Raw genomic sequence first — 22763 nt, 5'->3', positions numbered from 1 at the left:
TTTCTTTTGACCTGTATTCCAATCGCTTTCTCCATCTTCTGTGTGTGATCTGATTCTAAGTCCGCCTTGCAGGTTCTTAATTAGAGATACTGCATTTTCAGGTCTGGAGTTCACAGTTGACTTTTTTTTGGGTGCATTTCAATTATCTGGCAAAATTCTCCCATCTTTTCAGCTATTTTTTTTTCTATTTTTTCCTTTTTTTCCTGGAAGATATTAATTGTTTCAAGGGGTCGCACAGAGTCAACACGACTGAAGCGACTTAGCAACAGCAGCAGCTAATGCCTGGGCCTGTTTCCATTGACTGTTTTTTCCCTTTGTTCTCCAGCGTTGGTCCTGTCTCTGGGAATGACTGGTGCTTGTGTATAGAGCATAGTTCTTGCATATATTCACAGAGCTGTAGGGACTGCAGGGGACATGTTTCCTTGCAGAGAGGATTATCCTCTTTTGTGCAGGGTGGGTGCTCTGCGGGCTTCTCACCTTCATCTGTCTGGAGACTGGTCTGAGTCGAGGCTGGGTTCCAGTTCTCCAAGCACTCGTCCTCCTCGGACACCCCTTTTCCTCTGAAGGTGCCCTCGGCTGAGCCCTAAGATGGCCCAGCCGAGAGCCTGGGTGCCTCCGTGTCACGGTCCTGGCGAGTCGTGCCCTCCAGTTCTCACTCATAGGTTGTTAGCTCTCTGTGCCCCTCAGGCTCAGAGTTTGCTAAACATCTTGAAAAGACGGCAGTTGACCGTCTCTCTCAGTTCCCCACCCCTCCCTTCCCAGCCAGACTTTGGCGCTTCGGGTCTGCGGTTTTGCCAGTCGGGCAGCCTTCCTCGATGGCTGAAGCCTTGGCTGGTTTCTCCGCACCCGGCAGGGCCTGCCCCTCGCAGAGCCCTGCACCCCGGCCTCTCGCTTCTGCAGCTCCCGGGTGCTTCCCAGGGACGTCCGTCGTGTCGCGTTTGTTGCTCCTCTTCTGTTCTTGGCAGGATCGTGCGTCTGATGCTAGTGACTTCACCATAACCTGTCTGTGCTCAGTGGAGGCTTATTCAGGTTATTTTCTGAGTCCTTTTGACCTGACCTCATAGTTCTTGATGGCGTCCTTGTTTTCTGGTGTGACCAGATGTTTCATGCTCCTCTAGTAAATTTCTTGTCTCAGACCTGACATCAGCCATTTTTCTGGGATGCCTCATTCCTTTTATGGCACATGGGTGTTAGGAGCCACGTTCTAAGTGCCAGGAGGGGGTTTTTAAATTTTAATATTAGAATTTTTTTGATGTGGACCATTTTTAAAGTCTTTACTGAATTTGTTAAAACATTGCTTCTTTTTATGTTTCGCTTGTTTTGGCGGCGAGGTGTGTGGGATCTTAACTCCACAACCAGGGACTGAACCCAGACCCCCTTCACTGGAAGGCAGATTCTTAACCACTGGACCACCAAGGAAGTCCCGGGGTGGGGGCTTATTTTAAAGATTGTGAGTATTACTATATTGTAGTATTGTAGTATTATTATCATGGGCTTATTATAAAGGTCATGTATTTAAAGATACATCACAGTCTTCCTACTGTTACTGATCCTAATACAAGACAAGTTTATACTTAACCTCCTTGAACCTCCATCTGTGTCTCCTTAAGCCACACCAAAAACTGCAAGTTTTATCAATCACATCACTCTTATCCTGGTTTCTTCCACCAGGTACACAGAATTCTCCTGGTCATTATGCCAACGCTTCCACCAACGATATCATGCTCATGTGGTTTAAGATTTTTATTTGCAGTCTGGTTTTTTTTATCAGAGTAGCTCTCATTGGGGATGTGCAGTAATGTTACCGTGTTTAATCTCTATTTGCGAATGCTTTGCATATAGGTTCCTTTGTTTTTATTCTTTAACAATTGTTTTCTAAAGTTTTAATTTTTTAATAACTATATACAATTTTCATATCAAATCTATAAAACAAGGTCAGTGCAAAGAAATTCATCCTTTCTCCCTCCCTTTCTATTCTACTCTTTTTCTTCCCCTTAGGTAATAATTTTTGAAAACTCATCCTCCATTGTCTACAGCGAGTGATTTTTAAACTGATAATTATTAAGTGCCCGCCATTTATGGAGCACGTGTATGTTAGATGGCGCAGCCAATAGTCTGCAAACACTCTTGCATTTTAATTGAGAAGATACCTGTGAGGTAGGCTCTGATACGCCTGCTGTTTACAGATGAGGAGATCGAGGCTCAGAGAGGTTAACTGACCTAGGCCAAGTCCCGCAGCACACCAACTGCACCTTGGAACTAGAAGCAGGGCCTTCCCCGTACGTGGCCGCGGAGCCGAGTTTCCATAGCTTCGGAAACTGTCAGTTACCAAGCTGTAGCTGGTTGCTCGTGATGAGTGTTTTAAAATCCCCACATGGTCTTTGGCACTTTCCCCCAATTGCTCTTCCGCTTCCGAGCCTCCCAGGCTGTACCTGGCGTGGATGATGAGCTAGGAGTGGTTGGCGGCCTGCTGGTTCTAGGACACAGCTGTGTCAGTGAACCTGGCACCGCCGGCTCCTCCCCATGGAGAGAGGAAAGCTGTGACGATTTATCAAGAGCCGTCTGACTTGTGTCCTCAGAGCTGGTGCAGGAGCCCCGTCAGGCGTGCCCCGCCACCTTCCCGCCTGATGCTTCTCCCCCACCAGCAGTGTGGCTGGAGACAGATTCCTCCTGGCAGCTTGGCTCTCGTTGGTGGAAGTGGGTGGGCGCCTGTGTTCCAGCACCTGCTTTTCTTTCCTGGCTCTCACAGCGAAGCAATTTGAAGTGTGGGCTGGCCTGACAGCTTCCAGGGCTCACCAGGTGCGACCTTTGCAGCGGGCGGGACTGCTGAGCTGTCTGAGGCCCGCGCGGGACCAGCTCCCTCCGCCTGCCTTGCCCGCTCACTTTCCCCTGTCACCCTGCTTTCTGCTTCCACAAAAACAAAGTAGAGCAGACATTGAAACATGTATAATATCATATAAGAAACGAATCGCCAGACTAGGTTCGATGCAGGATACAGGATGCTCGGGGCTGGTGCACTGGGATGACCCAGAGGGATGGTACGGGGAGGGAGGTGGGAGAGGCGTTCAGGATGGGGAACACGTGTACACCCGTGGCGGATTCATGTTGATGTATGGCAAAACCAATACAATATTGTAAAGTAATTAGCCTCCAATTAAAATAAATAAATTTAAATTAAAAAAAATAAATACTAAAAAAAAAAAAGAAGTAAAGCAGCCCAACGTGATGGCCGGGTGTCCTGAGCCCTCCACCTCCACAGGCATGCACAGATACCTACACACACTCACAAATACACACATACACATGTATACCCCCTCACGCACACACAGCCCCTGCACACATACACACACATATAGATGCTCACATGTGCATAAGCAACTGAAAGGCACTCAGTTGTGTCCGACTCTTTGCAACCCCATGGACTATACAATCCATGGAATTCTCCAGGCCAGAATACTGGAGTGGGTAGCCGTTCCCTTCTCCAGGGGATCTTCCCAACCCAGGTATGGAAACCAGGTCTCATTGTAGGCAGATTCTTTACCAGCTGAGCCACCAGGGAAACCCAGGAATACTGGAGTGGGTAGCCTATCCCTTTTCCAGCGGCTCTTCCCCACACAGGAATTGAACCAGGGTCTCCTACATTGCAGGTGGATTCTTTACCAGCTGAGCTAACAGGGAAGCCCACACATAAACATATACACATGTACCCATATACACCATGCACATGCTGCACACACGCATCCCACACTGCACACCCAAATACACAAACACACCCAAATACACATACACAGATGTATACACACACCACACACATATATACATGCATACATTTACATGCATATGCACATAGACCCACACACACACACACACACACACGTACACAGACACCACACACACCACACACACATATATACACGCATACATTTACATGCATATGCACACAGACACCACACACACACACACACACACACCCCTTGCCCCAGACCTCAGGAACCATGGGGGCTTAGAAGCGAAGCCCCATTGTTGAGGCAGACTCTTGGCCCCCTGGCGCCACCGGTGGGCCCCCGTTTCTCCCTGGACCCGTCTGGTCCCAGCTCACCTCTCCCCAGGCTGCCGTCCCAGACGGGCACGTGTGCAGGCGGAGAGGCGGGGCAGACGCTTCCTCAGTCCTCCGCGTGGACTGCAGGGAGATGCTGAGTGGTGTGCAGGCTGCAGAGGGTGGGGAGACCCTTGCCGTGTGAATGACATACGTGGATAATTATATCCTGGTCCTCCTGCCAGTGACTCAGGCCCCATTAGAATTCTGGAAACCACTTCTGCAGCTTGCTGTGCGGGGCGAGGGACGGGGCGGCGGGGTGCGTGTGTGCGGCCAACGCAGGATTGAGCGTCTCTGGTCTCTGCCAGCCCTGCGTTCAGAAGCCCCAAGGATGTATGTGCCTCCGTCCAGTCTGACCACGTGACAGGTCAGCAGAGGAGACGTGGGTGGGCGCTTCTATTCCGACTCCCACCCTGGCCCTTCTCGGTTGCTCTCACATCCTCCAACCTTTCCCAGAACAGCGCCTGTGAGGATGACACCCAGCAGGAAAGGTCCCAGGGGACCAGAGCATGTCAGCCCCTGTCTGCCCTCTGCCCGGGGAGCGGTGGGCGGTGGAGGAGATTTGTCCTGTAGGGTTCACAGGAACGCTCCCTGCTCACCTTACAATGCCTTCGGGCAGACCGCGGATGGGGTGACATCTCCTTTAGTTCTTCCTTTTCTGCAGAAAGTATTTCTGCACCACACAGACCTCCCTGGACGTATCACTTCCGGAGAAGAAGGGCCGTGGTGCCTGGCAGAGGGCGTGCAGGGAGGCCCAGTGGACAGGTGCGTGACACAGGTGTCTGTGGTCCAGGTGTGTGTTCTGAAATAAAAGGGTACAAGAAAGAGGTTGGAGTTTATTTTTTAGAAAGTCGTGATTTGCTCCAGGGTGATTAGTCAAGTAGTCCACAAGGCTTTGCAGCATGACCTTGAGTTTACAGCTTCCCTTTCACCCCAAGCTGGGCTCCTTCCTTATGGACCCCCTTCACTCCGGCAGGCGGGCAGGCAGGGTGGCAGCCCCATGTGGGGGAAGCCTCCATGGGTCTCCCTCCTTCCCAGCCTCCCGAGGCCCCGCGCGGGTGCTCTCAGGATCTGAGGACGGCTCACAGAGATGGGCTCAGTACCCCGGACCCTCTGTTCCATCCCGCCGGGTGCAGTGCCCCCCGTGGACCCGGGCCTCCCCATAGGTGGGCTGCAGCTCTGCTGAGCAAATGCCTCAGAGCTATTCTCGGATCATTGTCTCATTATCTGTCCACAGACGGCACCATGAATCATAACCAAAGAATTAAAATGTGCGGCACCGTCGTTGCTAAGGGATTTTATTTCTGCAGGGGGAGGGGGTACAGTCTGCTAACACGTGCGGGCAGATACGGGAACAGCAGCTGTGTGCACCTGAGATGAGAGTCCCAGGGGCAGCAGAAGTGTCTCCAAGGACCGAGGTCTACGTTTAAAAGAAGGCATTCGGATTTTGATGCGTAGTACCCGGACCAAGGATGGTCTTGTAATTCAAGAAGCAGTACCTGGACGCTACCCAGAGGTAACGGTGAGCTTGAGCCGATGGTGTGGAGAAGCCAGCTGACCCTGCAGCGTGTCACAGAGACGAAGGAGACAGAAGCCAGTGCTCAGATCGCAGCAGATAAAGGCTCTTTCACGAGTGGGCGGCGCTCTGATCTCACGGCTTCCCGAATGCTTTGCTGTTCAGTTGCTCAGTCGTGTCCAACTCTTTGCGACCCCCAGGACTGTAGCCGCCAGGCTCCTCTGTCCGTGGCATTCTCCAGGCGAGAATAGTGGAGTGGGTTGCCATTTCCTTCTCCAGGGCATCTTCCCGACCTGGGGGTCGATTCTATGTCTCCCAGGTCTCCTGCATTGCAGGAGGATCCTTGGTCGCTGAGCTACCAGGGAAGCCCTGTCTGAATGCTTACAGTGACCAAGTTTTCTTCCCTTTCATAGACTTGTCCTTTTACATTTGCTTGCAGGCCAGTTATTTGGAGGGGCCATTTGATGCCAGCTCAGAGTTTTCGGTCTCACTCTGGGTTTTCTTGGGCCTCAAATGGGCAGCTGGGGAGATTTTCCTCCAGCCCTGCCCTGGGGAGCTGCCAACTCCCCTGGTAGCCGGTGGGCTCTGCCCAAAAGAGAGACCCAGAAAGTCAGGGAGAACTACTGTTGATGCTGAGCATGACTTTGTTCAGGTGGCCCTATGTGAGCCAAGCTGCTGAGGCCGACAGGTGCCTGAGCATCTCCAGGTCCCCAAATGGTCTCGGAGGTCATGCGGGAAGGCGAGCGGGGCTTCCGACATTAACCCTTCACGGCCAGGCCTCCCTCTGTCGGCGGCACGTGTGTGTGTGTGTGTGTGTGTGTGTGTGTGTGTGTGTGTGTGTGTGTTAGCTGCTCAGTCGTGTTCGACTCTTTGCAACCCCGTGCACTGCGGCTCGCCAGGCTCCTCTGTCCATGGGATTCCCCAGGCAAGAATACTGGAGGGGGTTGCCAGTTCCTTCTCCAGGGTAGCTGCACCCATGTAAATATGCTAAATCACATAATTGAAAAGCAATTAATTGAAAAGCAATAAACTCTTTGCTTTAGAAGTGTGGTGCTGGAGAAGACTCTTGAGAGTCCCTTGGACAGCAAGGAGATCAAACCTGTCAATCAATCCTAAAGGAAATCAACCCTAAATACTCAGTGGAAGGACTGATGCTGAAGCTGAAGCTCCAATCCTTTGGCCACCTGATGCGAAGAGCCGACTCATTGGAAAAGACCCTGATGCTGGGAAAGATTGAAGGCAGGAGGAGAAGGGGACGACAGAGGATGAGATGGTTGGATGGCATCACCAACTCAGTGGACATGAATCTGAGCAAACTCCAGGAGATGGTGAAGGACAGGGAAGCCTGGCGTGCTGCAGTCCACGGGGTCGTGAAGAGTCAAACATGACTGAGTGACTGGACAACAGCAACAAAACCCTCACGTGGCCACTCTAGCATCATCTGACGTCATCATCAGGATGCCTCTGGCTTCCTGATGTCAGCTGCTTTCCCTAAAGAAGCACAGTGAGCATCACCTGAACACTTATCAGCGGTCCCCAGGCTTTCTGGCACCAGGGGCCAGTTGCGTGGAAGACAGTTTCTCCCCAGACCGGAGGGGCATGGGGGTGGTTTGGGGTGATGCCAGCACATCACATTCATCGCACACTTTGTTCCTGTTGTGGTTATATCAGCTCCACCTCACATCATCAGGCATCTGATCCCGGAAGGTGGGGACCTGTGACTTAAATGCTGGTGCAGTTAAACCAAGCGGTGTGTTGAGAGGGGAAAGGGCTGCTCTGACTGGGCCAGCCAGAAGGCACGGCAGGGCCCCGAGTGTGTCCAGTTCTTTCTTCCCAGCAGAAGACGCTTAGGGGTTATAGTTCAGTGTGAGTTCTGGGGCAAGTCTTAAAATGCGCCAACATCCAAACACAGAATCGTCTCTTTTAGACCCCAGACCCCAGTGTGGGAACATCTGAGTCCTTAGCTTCTCTGTTTGGTGGTTTGAAACAAGGCTTCTTTAGGAAAACCGCCCCTTTCATCTTTGCCATCTTTCCCCTTTTCCTCCCTTCTGGCTGCGTCCTCTGGGTTTTCCTTCCTTCCAGACTTTACCTGCTGTTTACAAAGAACCGAAGCCACCACCCCCAGATTTTTCCTAATGCGGTCAACGTCTCATGTTTCATTGCTGTCTTGTTTTATTCCTAAAGGTATTTAAATGCAATTTTCTGTCATTTAATCGTGTTGGATTTAATTCACATCCATCCCATGCATTTAGCAGGTAGAATCCTCTGGGTATTCAGTGTATCCTCCCCTGAGTGGTCCACGTTTTAATAATAGGAGCTGTCATGTAGGGCGCGTGTAAGAAAAGCAGGAAGAAAGCGCCCTTTATGTAATGTTTGTTCTGAGGCAGTGGGCTTCATTGCCAGTTGATGGCTTTCTTGTCTAAAGGACGTGACCTAGGCTGAAGGTATCTGTAAACACGCTGGGAGGAGCTGGAGGGAGGGGAAGAGAAGATGTGAAGGTTTTGCTTCCTTTTTCATTTCCCCGCTGGAGAGGTGGGGCAGGCCCATGGTCTGAGCCTGGAACTTGCCTTTGAAGATGTGTGATGAGACCACAGCCGCTGGGGAGCTGAAGACACGGGGCTGGTTCCACCGAAGACCTTCAGGCTTCGACGGGAGCACTTCAGTTCAGAGTTCAGAGCCTTTCCCCCGTGTGACCCGTGGCAGCAGTTTCAGTGAACATGTTTCTTGGGCTGTTTCTTGTAGAAGGTGAGCCAGTGAAATTTCTCCTGAAGACCAAAGCAGCTCACTTCTTTACAGCCTTCTGTTACCACAGAAGCATGATTTTTAGCTTTTATAATTTAATTTGTTAAACTTTCTTCACATCCCTGAATAAAATGAAACACGCTGTGTGTGTATACGAGGTCAACTCCGAAGTCTGATCGCCACCTTCATAAGCTGATCCTGCTACTGCTGTCCTCTCTCTTGCTACTGGAGTTGGGGGTAAGAAGTGATGTTTCTGCGGAAATAGCCGTGGCTTTTCTTTTTTTCCCACACCCCCTGGCCCCGTGGAAGCTGCACGGACAGTTTTATTAGCAGCGGCTTAAGTGAGGTTGAGTTTTTCTGTTCTTGGTCTGAGTCTTGGAATCATCATCTTTGCCGACTTCTGGGGAAATGGGAAGTTCTTTTTATTTCTCTTGAAGTATAGTTGATTTACAGTGTCACGCCAGTCTCTGCTGTGGAGTACAGTTAGACACGACATTGCTTCGTATGTGTATTTTCTTTCCCGTTATGGCTCATCACAGGATGTTTGCCGTGGCCTCCCATGCTGTGCGGTAGGACCTTGGCGTTTGTCCGTCCTACATAGAGGGGTTTGCGTCTGCTGACCCCACCCTAGGCGTCCCTCCTCCACCCCCTCCCCCTTGGCAACCACGCTCCATTTCATACATACGCTCTTTTGCGCCGTATTTACTGCCCAGCCATAAACAAGAACGAACCAATGCCATCTTCAGCAGAGGGATGCACCTAGAGAGTATCTTACTCAGTTCAGTTCACTTCAGTCGCTCAGTCGTGTCCAGCTCTTTGCGACCCCATGAACTGCAGCACGCCAGGGCTCCCTGTCGACCACCAGCTCCCGGAGTCCACCCAAACCCATGTCCATCGAGTCTGTGATGCCATCCAACCATCTCATCCTCTGTCGTCCCCTTCTCCTCCTGTCCTCAATCTTTCCCAGCATCAGGGTCTTTTCAAATGAGTCAGCTGTCCGTATCAGGTGGCCAAAGTATTGGAATTTCAGCTTCAGCATCAGTCCTTCCAATGAACACCCAGGACTGATCTCTTTTAGGATGGACTGGTTGGATCTCCTTGCAGTCCGAGGGACTCTCAAGAGTCTTCTCCAGCACCACAATTCAAAAGCATCAATTCTTTGGCACTCAGCTTTCTTCACAGTCCAACTCTCACATCCATACATGACCACTGGAAAAACCATAGCCTTGACTAGACAGACCTTTGTTGGCAAAGTAATGTCTCTGCTTTTGAATATGCTGTCTAGGTTGGTTGTAACTTTTCTTCCAAGGAGTAAGTGTCTTTTAATTTCATGGCTGCAGTCACCATCTGCAGTGACTTTGGAGCCCAAAAAAATAAAGTCTGACACTGTTTCCACTGTTTCCCCATCTATTTCCCATGAAGTGATGGGACCGGATGTCATGATCTTCGTTTTCTGAATGTTGAACTTTAAGCCAACTTTTTCACTCTCCTCTTTCACTTTCATCAAGAGGCTCTTTAGTTCCTCTTCGCTTTCTGCCATAAGGGTGGTGTCATCTGCATATCTGAGATGATTGATATTTCTCCTGGCAATCTTGATTCCAGCTTGTGCTTCCTCCAGCCCAGCATTTCTCATGATGTACTCTGCATATAAGTTAAATAAGCAGGGTGACAATATACAGCCTTGACGTACTCCTTTTCCTATTTGGAACCAGTCTGTTGTTCCATGTCCAGTTCTAACTGTTGCTTCCTGACCTGCATACAGGTTTCTCAAGAGGCAGGTCAAGTGTTGGTGGAAACGTGGGGTAAGCAGAGCTCTCGTATGATGCTGATAAGGGCACAGAATGGCACCCTGACTTTGGAAGGAAGGCAGTTTCTTGTGAAGCCAGAGCTGTACCGCCCCCGTCCCCAGCCATCACCCTCCTCGAGAGGTTGTGAACCAAGAGAACCAAAGCTGTGGTACCCAGCGGGTTGAGCGATGCTCGTGTGCGGTATGCTAAGCACAGAACAGGAAGTGCAGAGCGCACAGTAGGTGGCGCGTGCATTCACGTGTGTGGCATCCGTCACACACGTGAGCGATGTGTGGTCACCTGTTTTCCCGGTTGGTGAGGGAGAGGGAGGAATTGACCGGAAAGGGGTGAAGGAAATGCTCCATTTCTTTCTGAACCTAATTTTTATTTTATGTTGGGATCTAGCCGACTTACAGTGCTGTGTTAGTTTTGGGTGCACAGCAAGGTGACTCATGTACAAGTGCTTCCGCCCATTCTTTTCCAGATCCCTCTCCTGCAGGCTGTCACAGAGCGTTGAGCTGAGTTCCCTGTGCTGTCCAGTGGATCCTTATTGTTTTTCTGTCTCACACACAGTCGTGTGTGTGTTAATCCCAGACTCCTAATTTATCCCTCCCCCCTTTTCCTCTTCTGTAGCCATAGTTTGTTCTCTTTGTCTGTGAATCTGTTTTCTGTTTTATTAATAAGTTCATTTGTATCATTTTTTAGATTGTGTGTATAAGCAATACCATATGATACTTGTTTTTCTCTGACTTACCTCACTTAATGTGCTAATCTCCAGGTCCATCTAGAATGGTTTATTCCTTGACGGGAGTGGTGATTGTGTGTGTGTGTTTCTGTGTGTGTGTGCGTGTGTGTGTGTGTGCGCGTGTGTATGTGTGTGCGTGCATGCTCAATAACTCAGTTACGTGCGACTCTTTGTGACCCCATGGACTGTAGCCCGCTGGGCTTCTCTGTCCATGGGATTTCCCAGGCAAGAGTACTGGAGTGGGTTGTCGTTTCCTCTTCCAGGGGATCTTCCCAACCCGAGACTGAACCCATATCTGGTGTCTCCTGCACTGGCAGGCGGATTCTTTACCACTAGCGCCACCTGAGAACCCCCATGCATTCGTCAAATTGTATACATACCTTCTGAGCATTTTGCTATATGCATGCCGACCTAAATGAAAACAATTTGAAAATTGTGGGGAAAGAGGCCCTTGGAGAACTCTGGGTATGGAGTGGTCACAAGAGGATGATCTGAAATGGACGCCGGTTTTCTGATCGTGACCGTGCGTGTAGGAGGAGGTCCTTTGTCTGTGAAGGTGCTGGGATCGTTTGGAAGGAGAAGCGTCACAGTGAGTTAGCCAGAAAAACATGTGTGCACACACTTGCGGGTACACTCGCCACACCAAGCAACACGGGAACTATCGTGTAACCTAGCTGTGCTACACGGCGTACAGATTCTCTTTGCTGGATTCCTTCAGCTTCTTAGATGTGTTTGAGAATTTTCTTACGGTAATTCTGGGCGTGGGGGAGACAATGGCCCTGTGTAAATGTAAAAGGACGCAGTTTCTGCCCCTGCATTTCATCCCTGGCAGTCTCCTGCAGCCCCGCCATCTGCCTCCTAAGCATAAGCCACGTGGAGGGGATTCTCCAGCCGTGTGTGCCGCTGACACACCCAATCCAGGCATTTGCTGGGGGAGCGGACGTGTCCGGGTGGAAGGTAGAGACTATCGCTGTGTGTGCTGATTAAGCAAGGCCTTACGGGCTGAGCTGTGTCCCCTTCCCCAGATACCCGTGTGGGCGTCCTAACCCCCAGGGACCTCAGAATGTGGCTGTATTAGGAGCTGGGTCATTAAAGGGGTGATTCAGGTAAAATGAGGTCGCTAGTGTGGTCACTAATCTTATGAGTGTTTGCGGTGTTAAGCTGCTTCAGTTCTGTCCGACTCTTTACAACCCCATGGATGATATAGCCCGCCAGGCTCCTCTGTCCATGGGATTTTCCAGGCAAGAATACCAGAGTGGGTTGCCATTTTCTCCTCCTAGGGGTCTTCTAGACCCAGGGATTCAACCCATGTCTGTTACATCTCCTGCACTGGCAGGTGGCTTCTTTACCACTAGCGCAACCTGGGACTCCTATGAGACTTGTGTCCTTATAAGAGGAGGTCAGGACTCAGACACACCTAGAGGGACCCTGTGAGGACACGGGCAGGAGATGGCGGTCTACACACCCAGGAGGGAGGCTTCTGACCCACCTGGGTCTGGGGTTCCAGCCTCCAGGCCTGGAGACATGAACACCTGTTGCTCTCGCTGCCCCGTCTGTGGGGCTTCACTCTGATGGCCGAGCTGATTCACTCACTGGTGTCTGGTGGCCTCAACTGTTGATCGTTTCTTTGGTTGCCGATCTGTGGGAAATGGTGCTGGATTTCTGCTTCTGAATCAAATCTCATTATTCATCTCTCCTGGACCTCTTTTCAAGTGAGAGGGTATTTCAAGTGAGTTGGCTAAGCCCTGGTGCAGGAGAATTTTCTGAGATGAAAGCCATTCGAGGCTGTGTACGGGCCACTGGGCTACACTCCCAAGTCTTTGGGGTCAGATGATGAGGTCCATCTTCATGACAGGTACATGTCTGACTTCCTGGAGCTCTTAGAATCTGTCCCTTCAGCTGGGAAATAGAAGACACAGCAGCCCTCCTTCCCAGATATGAAGATTAAATAAGATCCTGCCTTCAGATGCTCAGGCGAGTGTGTGTGTTGAATCAACGTGAGCCGATTTCATTGCTGTTATATTAGCTTGGTCACTGTGGACATCTTTATTACAGCGTGGTAGAGGCCAGTCTCGGAACATCTGTAACCCCCCAGATCTCAGATTCCCACCAGACAGTGGTGTCATTCATTCGGCCCCATGAGTCAGGGACCGAGGGCCCAAATAGGAAAACACACACACCCAGTGAGTTCATATCTTTCCTTCCTGCTGGTCCCAATGGGAGCCGCTCTCTTGCAGGTTTTTTTGTTTTTTCTTCTTTCAAACATTGAAGAACTGTTTGCTTTTTATCGAGATTCCTGGGAGCAGACGGCGCCCTCCACAGCCACTGCTGCTTCAGAGAAGGAATTTGCATTATGTTGGCAGATCCGTCTGGGACGATGCACTGGGTCCCTAGGAAGGAATTTGTGTGCATGGTAGACTTTGACACCCCTCTTCAGATGCCTTTCAAGTCTCGTTTTCCCTGGACGAGCATGAATATTTTATACAGCTGAAGACTGGATAATCCTGTATCGAGGGTCTCTTCTGCATCAGAGGAGTTGGGGTCGCAGTCGTAGTCCCTCCCCAGATGGAGCCTGGCAAGTTTCTCCCTACTTCAGCGTTGCCACAGCTGGCAGCTGAGAAGCTAAAATCAAGGTAGACCAGTTGGATCATTGTCCCACCTCCCCTGTTGACTGTTAAGCTATAGACTTCTGAATGTTGAAGATGGGTTTTTCCCCATAAATGTGAATTCTCAGCACCAACCTTGGGGCTCAGCAGCTCCCTTGTGAGGGGGGCCGTTCTGCTGCTGGTCCTCAGCCTCCCTGGGTGATAACTCACAGATGCCAGGGCCCTGGTTCCAAACAGCTTTAACCTGCCAGCTCGGTGTGCAGCACCTAGGAGTGTAGCCTCTGGAGCCCTGAAGCAGATCCTGAATGGCTATGTGGCCTTGGGGACTTCCACCTGGTCTCCAGTGCAAAAGGACAAGCCAGACCACCCCGTGGGGCCGGGGAAGGTACCCATGCTGTGGTCACTGGGCAGAAGTTGTCGTGGTTCAGTCACTAAATCCTGTCTGACTCTTTGTGACCACATGGATTGCTGCACACTGGGCTCCACTGTCCTCTGCTATCTTCTGGACTTTGCTCAAACTCATGTCTGTTGAGTCGGTGACGCCATCAAACCATCTCATCCTCTGTTGCCCCGTTTTCTCCTGCCTTCAGTCTTTCCCAGCATCAGGGTGTTTTCCAATGAGCTGGCTCTTTGCATCAGGTGGCCAAAGTATTGGAGCTTCAGTTTCAACATCAGTCCTTCCAGTGAATATTCAGGGTTGATTTCCTTTAGGATTGACAGGTTTGATCTCCTTAATGTTCAAGGGACTCTCAAGATGACAGTGCAAAGTGGAATTTTAGGAGATTGTGGAACACACCTACAGCGCCGTGCAGCCCCACCCACAGAGAGGAGGAGTGTATTTCCCCTCACGCCTAGACTCTGGTTTTATGCTTTGACCAGTAGAACAGTCTGGAAGCCATGCTGCAGACTGACGTTCCAGAGCCTGCCCTCTGGAGGCTTCACGGCTTTAGCTTTTGCCCACACAGAACACTGTCCTGAGGCCCCCGTGGAAGGGAGCTGGTCGGCTCTACTGAGGCTGGGTGGGCTGGTGGAAGCAAACACGTGAGCTGAGGTCGAGGCCAAGGCACATGGTGAGGCCATCACACCTGCCGGCCCACCTGGACCCCCACTTAAGGCACAGAAGCCCACATTGGAGGTTCTTGGAGCCCTGCACCGCTTTGCTTCCCCGAGGCTTCTTAGCCAGGGAGATCCTTCATTGACGCGATGGCAGGTTGAATTCCCTTTTATTCCTAGTCTGTTAAGTTTTTTTCATTAATTAAGTTTCATCAAATGCTTTTCGATAAATTGATAACCGTTGCTGCAGCCGTCAAGGTGATCCTGTAGAAGCACTTCCTTGATGATCCATTGGCTAAGATTCCGTGCTCCCAGCACAGGGGGCCTGGGTTCAGTCCCGGGTCAGGGGACTAGATCCTGCAGGCTGCAACCAAGATCCAGCGCAACTGGATTAATTAATTTATTAATTGAATAAATAATTTAAAAACGGAAATAAATGCTTTTTCCAAAGGTGACCCTGTAGATGTCCCCCTTTTCTTTTAATGCGGTGGATTCCCGGGATGGTGCCTTTATTCCCGTAAGAAGCCTGCACAGCGGTGAGGGCCTCTTCTTTGGACAGATCCCTGCATTGATTTATGGGCTTCCCCAGTAGCTCAGTGGGCAAAGAATCCACCTGCAATGCAGGAGACCCCAGTTTAATTCGTGTCGGGAAGATCCGCTGGAGAAGGGATAAACTACCCACTCCAGTATTCTTGGGCTTCCCTGGTGGCTCAGCTGGTAAAGAGCCCACCTGCAGTGCAGAGACCTGGGTTCAGTCCCTGAGCTGGGAAGGTGTCCTGGAGAAGGGAAAAGCTACCCACTCCAGTATCCTGGCCTGGAGAATTCCATGGACTGTATAGTCCATGGGGTCGCAAAGAGTCGGACACGACTGAGCGACTTTCATTCATTCAGTGCGTTGATTTGCTGCTGTTTGGTCAGGATGCCAACCTCTGCGGGGAGAGGACCCCCACCCCTGTGGAGCCCTGGGACTGGGGTCGTGTTGGCCTCGTCCCTGGGGTTGGAGAGTTCTCCCTGTTCATTCCCTGGAGGGATTTGGGTGAGATGGGTGTCAGTTCCTGCTTATGTGTTTGGGAGACTTCATCTGAGAAGCCCCCCAAGGCCTGGGTTTCCTTTGTGGAATGTCAGGCTCTGTTGTACACCGTTTATCGGTATAAACGATTTTAATCCTCCAGGCGCCACAGAAGGGCTAGGCTTTTGATGATCCCCAGTTACAGAGGAGGTGGTGTGCCTTGTCCAAGGTCTCCATTCTGGAGGGGTCCACCACGGGGAGGCTGTGGTCATGACTACGGTACCACGCTGCCCACGTGAAGGCTGACCCCTGCCCAGGGCACACCCTTCATTCCTGGGCTAGCAGACGAGGAGGCTGTTTCATCCCCAGCCTCGGGGGTCCAGCAAAGGCGAGGCCTCGCCTGGGCAGGTCTCCCAGGAGTACTTGGGGTCCCCCTTTAGCCTGGAGAGGCTGTTGGGTCACCAGCATGGTGCTGCCCGTGTGGCAGCCTTGGCAGGGCCCCGGCTGCTTCCTCTGGCTTGGGGCCCAGCCCGAAGCCCCTGGAGACAGACCTCCTGGTGGTACTGATGCTGCTCGCCTCCACTGCCCAACAGGCACTCCCTCTAGGCAGCCCATCAAGGCTAGTGTAGGGTCCCTGAGCCCCTGGGTAACACATCAGTTTGCAAAGACTCCTGGACCCCTGGGATTTGCCGAGGCCTAGGGGCTGTGGTCTGGAATCTGCACAATTGCCCACTGCCTGTCAGGCTCTGGGCTTCAGCCTAGAGATGATGGACACCCCCTTGGAGTTGGTCCGGTGGAGTTTGTGACCTCTGACCCCCTAAGCCTGGGACCCACGTCCATCCCCACATGCTTGCAGGATGCTCAGAATTCCGACACCTTCCCAGGCTCCTGGGTCTCTGGGTGTCGGCCACCTCCTGATTTGCCATAGGAGTCTGGAGCAGGGGACGTGGTCATCTGGAAGGAAGACCAAAGAAGGGGGCAGCCCGAGACCGCAGTCTCCGTCGCTGTCGCACAGGGCTGCTTTCCAGTTTTGGCAGGGACGTGCCATGCTCTCAGAGAGCCTATGAATAGCTCTCTGTGTCAGGAGGCACGTTTGGTTTTGGCGAGAGGAGGAGGCTTCATTCAGGGTGGGGGTGTGGGTTTCCTCCACATCCTGGCTGCAGAGCCCAGGAGATGATGGTTTCGCCAGTGATGAGAACAAAAGCAGCTTCTCTTTCAGCCAGGTTCCAACTGCAGTGGGGTTACAGCAGCACACCACTCAGAGTACACACGTCTCACACACACACACACGCACACACACAGGTTTGTTATGGGACCAAGGAGGCCAAAATCTGAGGTTGTAGTGAACTGAAGGTCCAGCATTGCCAATGGTGTAAGTGCCAATCCAAAAGCCAGCAGGCTCAGAACCCAAGAAAAGCTGATGTTGCTCTGAGACTGAAGGCTGGAAAAGACAGATGTCCCAACTCACAGGTGGGCAGCAGTCTCCTCTTACTTGACTTTTCTGTTCTAGGCATGTCATCAGCTGATTAGATGAGGCCCACCCACACTGGGAGGGCAATCTGCTTTACTCAGTCTACTGATTCAGGTGCTAATCTCATCCAGAAACGCCCAGGGTGACTTTTGGCCAAATGTCTAGGCCGTCTGTGGCCCAGTCAAGTTGACATGAAGAATTAACCATTATTGCTGCTTTCAGATCCCCTGGGTACAAATCCCCAGAAGCAGAGCCGCTAGATCCTGTCTCTGTAGGAATTTTTTTGAGGAAATTCAACACTGTTTTCCACAGCAGCTGTACCATTTTACATCCCCACCCTCAATACACAAACCTTCCAATTTCTCCACATCCTTGCCAACACTTGTGATTTTCTGTCTCTTGATAGTAGCCATCCTGATGGGTGGGAGGGAGTTTTACCTTTGAGAGTTTGGCTGGAAGACAAGGAATGATGCTTTTTCTTTTTTTTTAAACTGCGCTGTGCAGCTTGCGGGATCCTAGTTTCCTGACCAGGGATTGAACCCAGGCCTTTGCAAGGAAAGCGTGGAGTCCTACCCACTAGACCACCAGGCAATTCCAACAAGGAATGACTCTGACCAGTTGTCCCCTAAATGACATTGGGTTACATGTCATGGGTCACCCTGTAGACCCTTCCTTTTAGGTTCATGTCATAAATGGTAACAGACCAGGTCACTGGCTTCTCAGGGCCTCTGTGGACCTCCTGCTTAGGTTCCTATCCTCTGTCCCTGTTGTGTTTCTTTCTTTCTTTCCTTTTTTTTTTTTTTTTTTTTGATGTGGACCATTTTTCAAGTCTTTATTAAATTTGTTACAATTTTGTTTCCGTTTTACATTTTGAATTTTTTTGGCCGAGAGGCATGTGGGATCTTAGCTGCCCAACCAGGGGTCAAACCCACATCCCCTACATTAGAAGGTGAAGTCTTAACCACTGGGCCAGCAGGGAAGTCCCCCTGCTCTGTTTCAAGGATCCACCATCTGAGGCCTGCATCCCAGATGGATGGTCACCCTCAGGAGGCTGGTGAAGTTCCGTTCACCAGGTGCTTCTAAACCTGCTTCTGTGTCTGCAGAACCTGTGTGTGTGTGTGTGTGAGAGAGAGAGAGAGAGAGAGAGAGAGTTGCTCAGTCGTGTCCAACTCTTTGTGACCCCATGGACTGTAGCCCACCAGACTCCTCTGTCCATGGGATTCTCCAGGCAAGAATACTGGAGTGGGTTGCCATTCCCTTCTCCAGGGGATCTTCCTGAGCCAGGGGTCGAACTCTGGTCTCCCACATTTCAGGCAGATTCTTTACCATCTGAGCCCCCAGGGAGGCCTCACAGGGCCTGTCGCTGAAATGGCCTTTGCTGTCCACCCCTCGGACCCCCGCCTGGTGCAGACAGGGGCTGCTGTGGCTCCCCTGACGTTAGCAGACCAGGGAGGAGGCTGAATTTGTCTCCAGGCCGTTCCAGTCAGTGGCATCCTTGCAGGACACCAAGCGTTAGGTGATGGCCAAGAGTTGAAGTCAGTGTCACTTCCAAAGACAGAGGTCTGGGCTCTGGCACTGCAGCCCCCCGGCCCCCGCAGGGAGCCGTGTAAAGCAGGTTTCTCCAGGGACGCAGAGCTAGCAGGATGGAGACATGTATGTTTAAGAAATTTCTTGCAGGAATTTGGCTCCCAAGACTGTGGGGGCTGGCAAGTCTGCAGTCGGAAGAGCAGGCTGGGAACTCAGGCAGGAGCTGGTGGTGCAGCCTCGAGGTGGAATTTCTCCTCCAGCAAATCTCAGCTTTTGCTCTGAAGGCCTCCAAAGGATCAGGGAAGGCCCACCCACATTATGGCTGCCAGTAGACTGCCGGTTGACGTGTGTGTCTGCAGGCTGGTATCTGAACACCTCGCTCATTTGAGAGTGGAGATGGCTGCCCCCCTGGGCCCAGGGCACCCCACTGGGGTGCGGAGAGCCCTGCCCACGTGAGCTCTGTATCAGGTCTCCCCGGGGGCCCCAGGGCCACCCCCAGGGCCTTTGTCTTTGCCTGCCTGGCTGCCTCAGTGCATCACAGACCACGTGGCTTCTTCGCTTTAGTCACTGTGTCTATATGGCTTGAGCTGGACCCTTGCCTGTAGGTGCTGGTTTATGCTGTGCATAGGTGGAGTTTTTTCTGCTTCACTGAAACTCAGTGAAGAGCTGTGAGTCCTTTTTGAGATTCCCTGTTCCTCTAGCTATGGGGACCAATCAGAGGAATGGATGGCCGCCCCCCACCTCCAGGGAGCATGTTGGGACCGGTCAGGACTGGTGGGAATGCAACTCCCCGTCTGGGGGGTTTCCAGGCTCAGTCCCTTGACCTGCCCCCTCCGTGGCCTCTTGGGCAGAGGACTGTCTCAGGTAGATTCTCGTGGAATGATGGCCTCGTGGTGGAAGAGTGGCCAGGGCCCCAGAGAAGGGGGCCAAGCGGGAGAAGGTGCCTCTGGTCAGGCTGCTGGGTGTGGTGGCTGCTGTTTGAGTAGCTCCGACTGGTCCACACCGTGCCTGGCACACCATACAGGCCTTGAGGGCCCAGGCTGCCTGGAATCAGACAAACACTGCCTGCTCGCACTTTGCTGTGGTGTCTAAACAATCTCAGAAAAAGAGGTCAGGTTCTGTGTGGCTCCTGGGGCGGGGGCTGGGGGAATGGGTGAAGATGGTCCAGATTTGGACTTCCAGTTACCAGGCAAACTAGCCCAGAGGATGTTGCGTTCAGCCACGCGGTTCACTTGAAAGTTGGTAAGAGTAGATCCTTCAAGTTCTCATCACAAGGGGAAAAACGTTTGTTCTTTTTTTTTTTTTAAAGAAAATCTTCAGGATAAATTGTTCGCCTTTGAAGGAAGATCACTTACTTGGCTGCGCTGGGTCTGAGCTGTAGCACGCGGGTTCTTTGATCTTCCTTGTGACACGCAGGGCCCTTTCTAGTTGCAGCACGTGGGATCTAGTTCCCCGAACAGGGATCGAACCCCATCCCCCTGCGCAGGAAGCGCAGAGCCTCAGCCACTGGGCCCCCAGGGAGGTCGTAGGGAAGAAGCTGCGTGTGTAGCCGTATGAGGTGATGGACGTTAACTAGACTCACTGTGGTCATCGTTTCACAAATATCCAAGTCAAGTCATCAGGCCGCACACCTTCAGCTTAGTGCTGTGTGTTGACGGTATCTCAGGAAACCCGGAAGGGGGGAGTATCCCTTACTTTTTCAAAAGAGGCTCTGATTGGACTTTCGCTCTTTGGCCGTCAGGATGTGCCGCGTGTCCTCTAACGCGATTTCCTCTCCTGGCAGGTGGCGATCATCGCCGGCAACTTCGAGCTGGCCGAGTACATCAAGAACCACAAGGAGACCGACGTTGGTGAGTAGGCTGGCTGGCTGCCAGTGGACCGCGCGGGGGCTTGGTCACCTCGCCGGGTTGGTTCGGAGTCTGCTTTTACGCAAACTTAACGAGAACAGAGTCCGAGCATCTCCTCCACCTCTGTCGCTGCGTCTTCTTGACACGTGGCGGGGTCGGGGCACGGAACCCCTTAGATGTCAGGCAAGGGCGCCGGTGATGGCTGCAGGGCCTTGCCGTCCAACCAGAGAACCAGATCACCTTGTGACCGATTGAGAGGGGTTTGCGGGGGGATTCTGTAACATACGCAATTCCATTTAAAGTCGGAGATGGCGATGAAACGAGGCAGGAAGAGCCAGGGGCGTCCCCCTCCCCCTCCCACTTCTGCGTCCCTGGCTCTGTCTGCTGATGACCGCTCCCCTTTGCAGTACCCCTCGTGCCAACCAGGAGGACTGTCCCTGCGGCTCCTCCTCTGTCCCGTCGCCCTGCCGGCGGCTGGGCGCAGTCTTGCATCTTGGAAGAGCCCTCTGGCCTGTTCCCTCCGGCCCCGGGCTTACACCGGACGTGCAGCGGGGAGCAGGCCCACTGGACCAGCAGCGGTGAGATTTCAGATGGCGCCATCCCATCCAGGGGTGGGCAGTGAGACTCCAGGGCGCCTGGAGAAGTCGCTGGGTGGCCTCTGTGTCTTGTTGCATGGATCGCTACCCCCATATTGGGCGCTGGGGGCGCGAGCGATCCCGCGCGCCTGGCTGGCTGGTCTTTCCCGTGTCGAGTGTCTGGCGGGCGCCCAGCTGCCTCGAGAATCACGCAAGGATGACGAGCCGGATGCCTCATCCGGTCCCCTGTGCCGAGCATCGGGGCCTCCTGCGCCCGATGTTGATGCGGGTCTTCCCGCGAGCCGGGGCTGGACCTCCTAATTGCTCTGTGATCCGGGCCTCCTGCAGGGCCGCGTCAGCGTCTCCCTAAGCACATTATGCAGATGGATGAGTTCATGTCTGCAAAGCACTCTAGAGGATGAACTGAGCCCTCCCAGCTCTTCTCCTCCCACCACCCCCTGACACGAGACAGCGGTACAGAAATACTGGTTGCCGTGAAGGGAATTGGAACTCTTGTCGAGCGGGGCAGACCACCAGGAGGAGGTGTGCAGGCCCCGCCCAGGACCCCAGGGTGGTTAGTGGTCCCAGGGATCTAGGACCTCTGAGTTCCTGCAATGGTGGCAAACTTGGGGCTACCGTCCTGATCTCCCCTGAGCCAGGGAGGCATGAAGGGGCTTCTGCTGGCTATCGGGAGGGAGACAGCAGAAACTAGAGACTCTGCCTGCTGACCCCCAGCCTGGCCATACAGATTCACTCCCCTCCTCGCCCCAGGCACGAACTCAGCAAGTGCCTATTTTAAAACCCAGATCGAGGAGGTTTCTGGCTTGTCTCTCCCATTCCTTATCTGGGATGTAAACGCCTCTCTACAAATATATTTTCTTAGTATAAGAAGAATATCTGTTTGTTGGGTGAACATACCTTAACTACCGTTCACCCCCTCCAGTCAATGATTTCTATAAACTGTGAGGGCTTGCCCTGTCAAGAGATGGGATGGTCACCGCAGGCGCGTCAGACGTCCATGGCTCGGCTGCGGGGAGCGAGGTTAGAGGCCTTCCTGCTGCACCTGTGTAGACACCCGGGGCTCAGGGAGAATGTGGGGTGGCGTTTACCATCAGCCCATTCTCTCTGTTACCTGCGCCCGGGCCTTTCCCCGGTGTGACCTAAAGGGAAATGTTAGTACAGGAAACCTGTGCTCCAGCGCTGGGTCCTTTCAGCATCTCCAAGGAGTGGGGGTGCGCGGAAAAAGACTCCTTCTTTCCTCTGAGTCGTCTGACTCAGCGTCTCTGACTGGGAACCAGCAAACTGTGCCATGTAAGTGGGTTCTGTCGAAGGCCTTGCAGAGAGGCTGCAGGTGCTTCACGGGTGCAGACGTCACTCGGGGCGTTCGTTCTCGGCCTCGTGGTAAATCCATCCTGAGATCTCAATTCAGCATCCCGTGAACTGAACCTCTAGCTTTGCACTTGTTATTTGCTCTGTGCCCCGCGGCCACCCCAGCTTTCCATCTGCCCTTGTTACCGGTGGGGCCGGATACTGGGTGCGTGGCGGGGAGGGTCTGGCCCTGTCCTGTGCCCCGAGTGGGTCTCGTTAAGTCCTCTGTGGGGGTCTGCAGCCCCTGCCTCTGGGTGGATGGATAACCCCAGGCAGACATCCGACCCTTGCCGAGCCTGCGTGCCCAGCATCTCCAGGGCCGTGTCACTGTCTCTGTGTGACCGAGGGCGGATTTGATGTAGGACACATGGTATTTGGGTCGGGATTGCCCAGAAGCAGACCTTGGGGCAAGGATGTGAGG

General features: G+C 52.6%; 1 protein-coding gene across 6 annotated transcripts in view; it reads left to right on the top strand.

The window, feature by feature from the left end:
* The window catches only part of SHANK2 (SH3 and multiple ankyrin repeat domains 2), a 554755-nt gene that overhangs the window by 186726 nt on the left and 345266 nt on the right, over positions 1-22763 (top strand). For 4 of the 6 annotated variants that reach the window (XM_069565267.1, XM_069565265.1, XM_069565268.1 and 1 more), the window contains 2 exons: positions 20336-20402; positions 20807-20977. In XM_069565267.1, the coding sequence (XP_069421368.1) occupies positions 20336-20402; positions 20807-20977 (238 nt within the window). The remainder of the gene's footprint in view (positions 1-20335; positions 20403-20806; positions 20978-22763) is intronic. The other 2 variants (XM_069565270.1, XM_069565269.1) reach the window with 1 other exon arrangement.

Source organism: Ovis canadensis, chromosome 21 (assembly GCF_042477335.2).
Source record: "Ovis canadensis isolate MfBH-ARS-UI-01 breed Bighorn chromosome 21, ARS-UI_OviCan_v2, whole genome shotgun sequence".
Classification (NCBI taxonomy): domain Eukaryota; kingdom Metazoa; phylum Chordata; class Mammalia; order Artiodactyla; family Bovidae; genus Ovis; species Ovis canadensis.
This window is presented reverse-complemented; position numbering and strand designations above follow the sequence as displayed.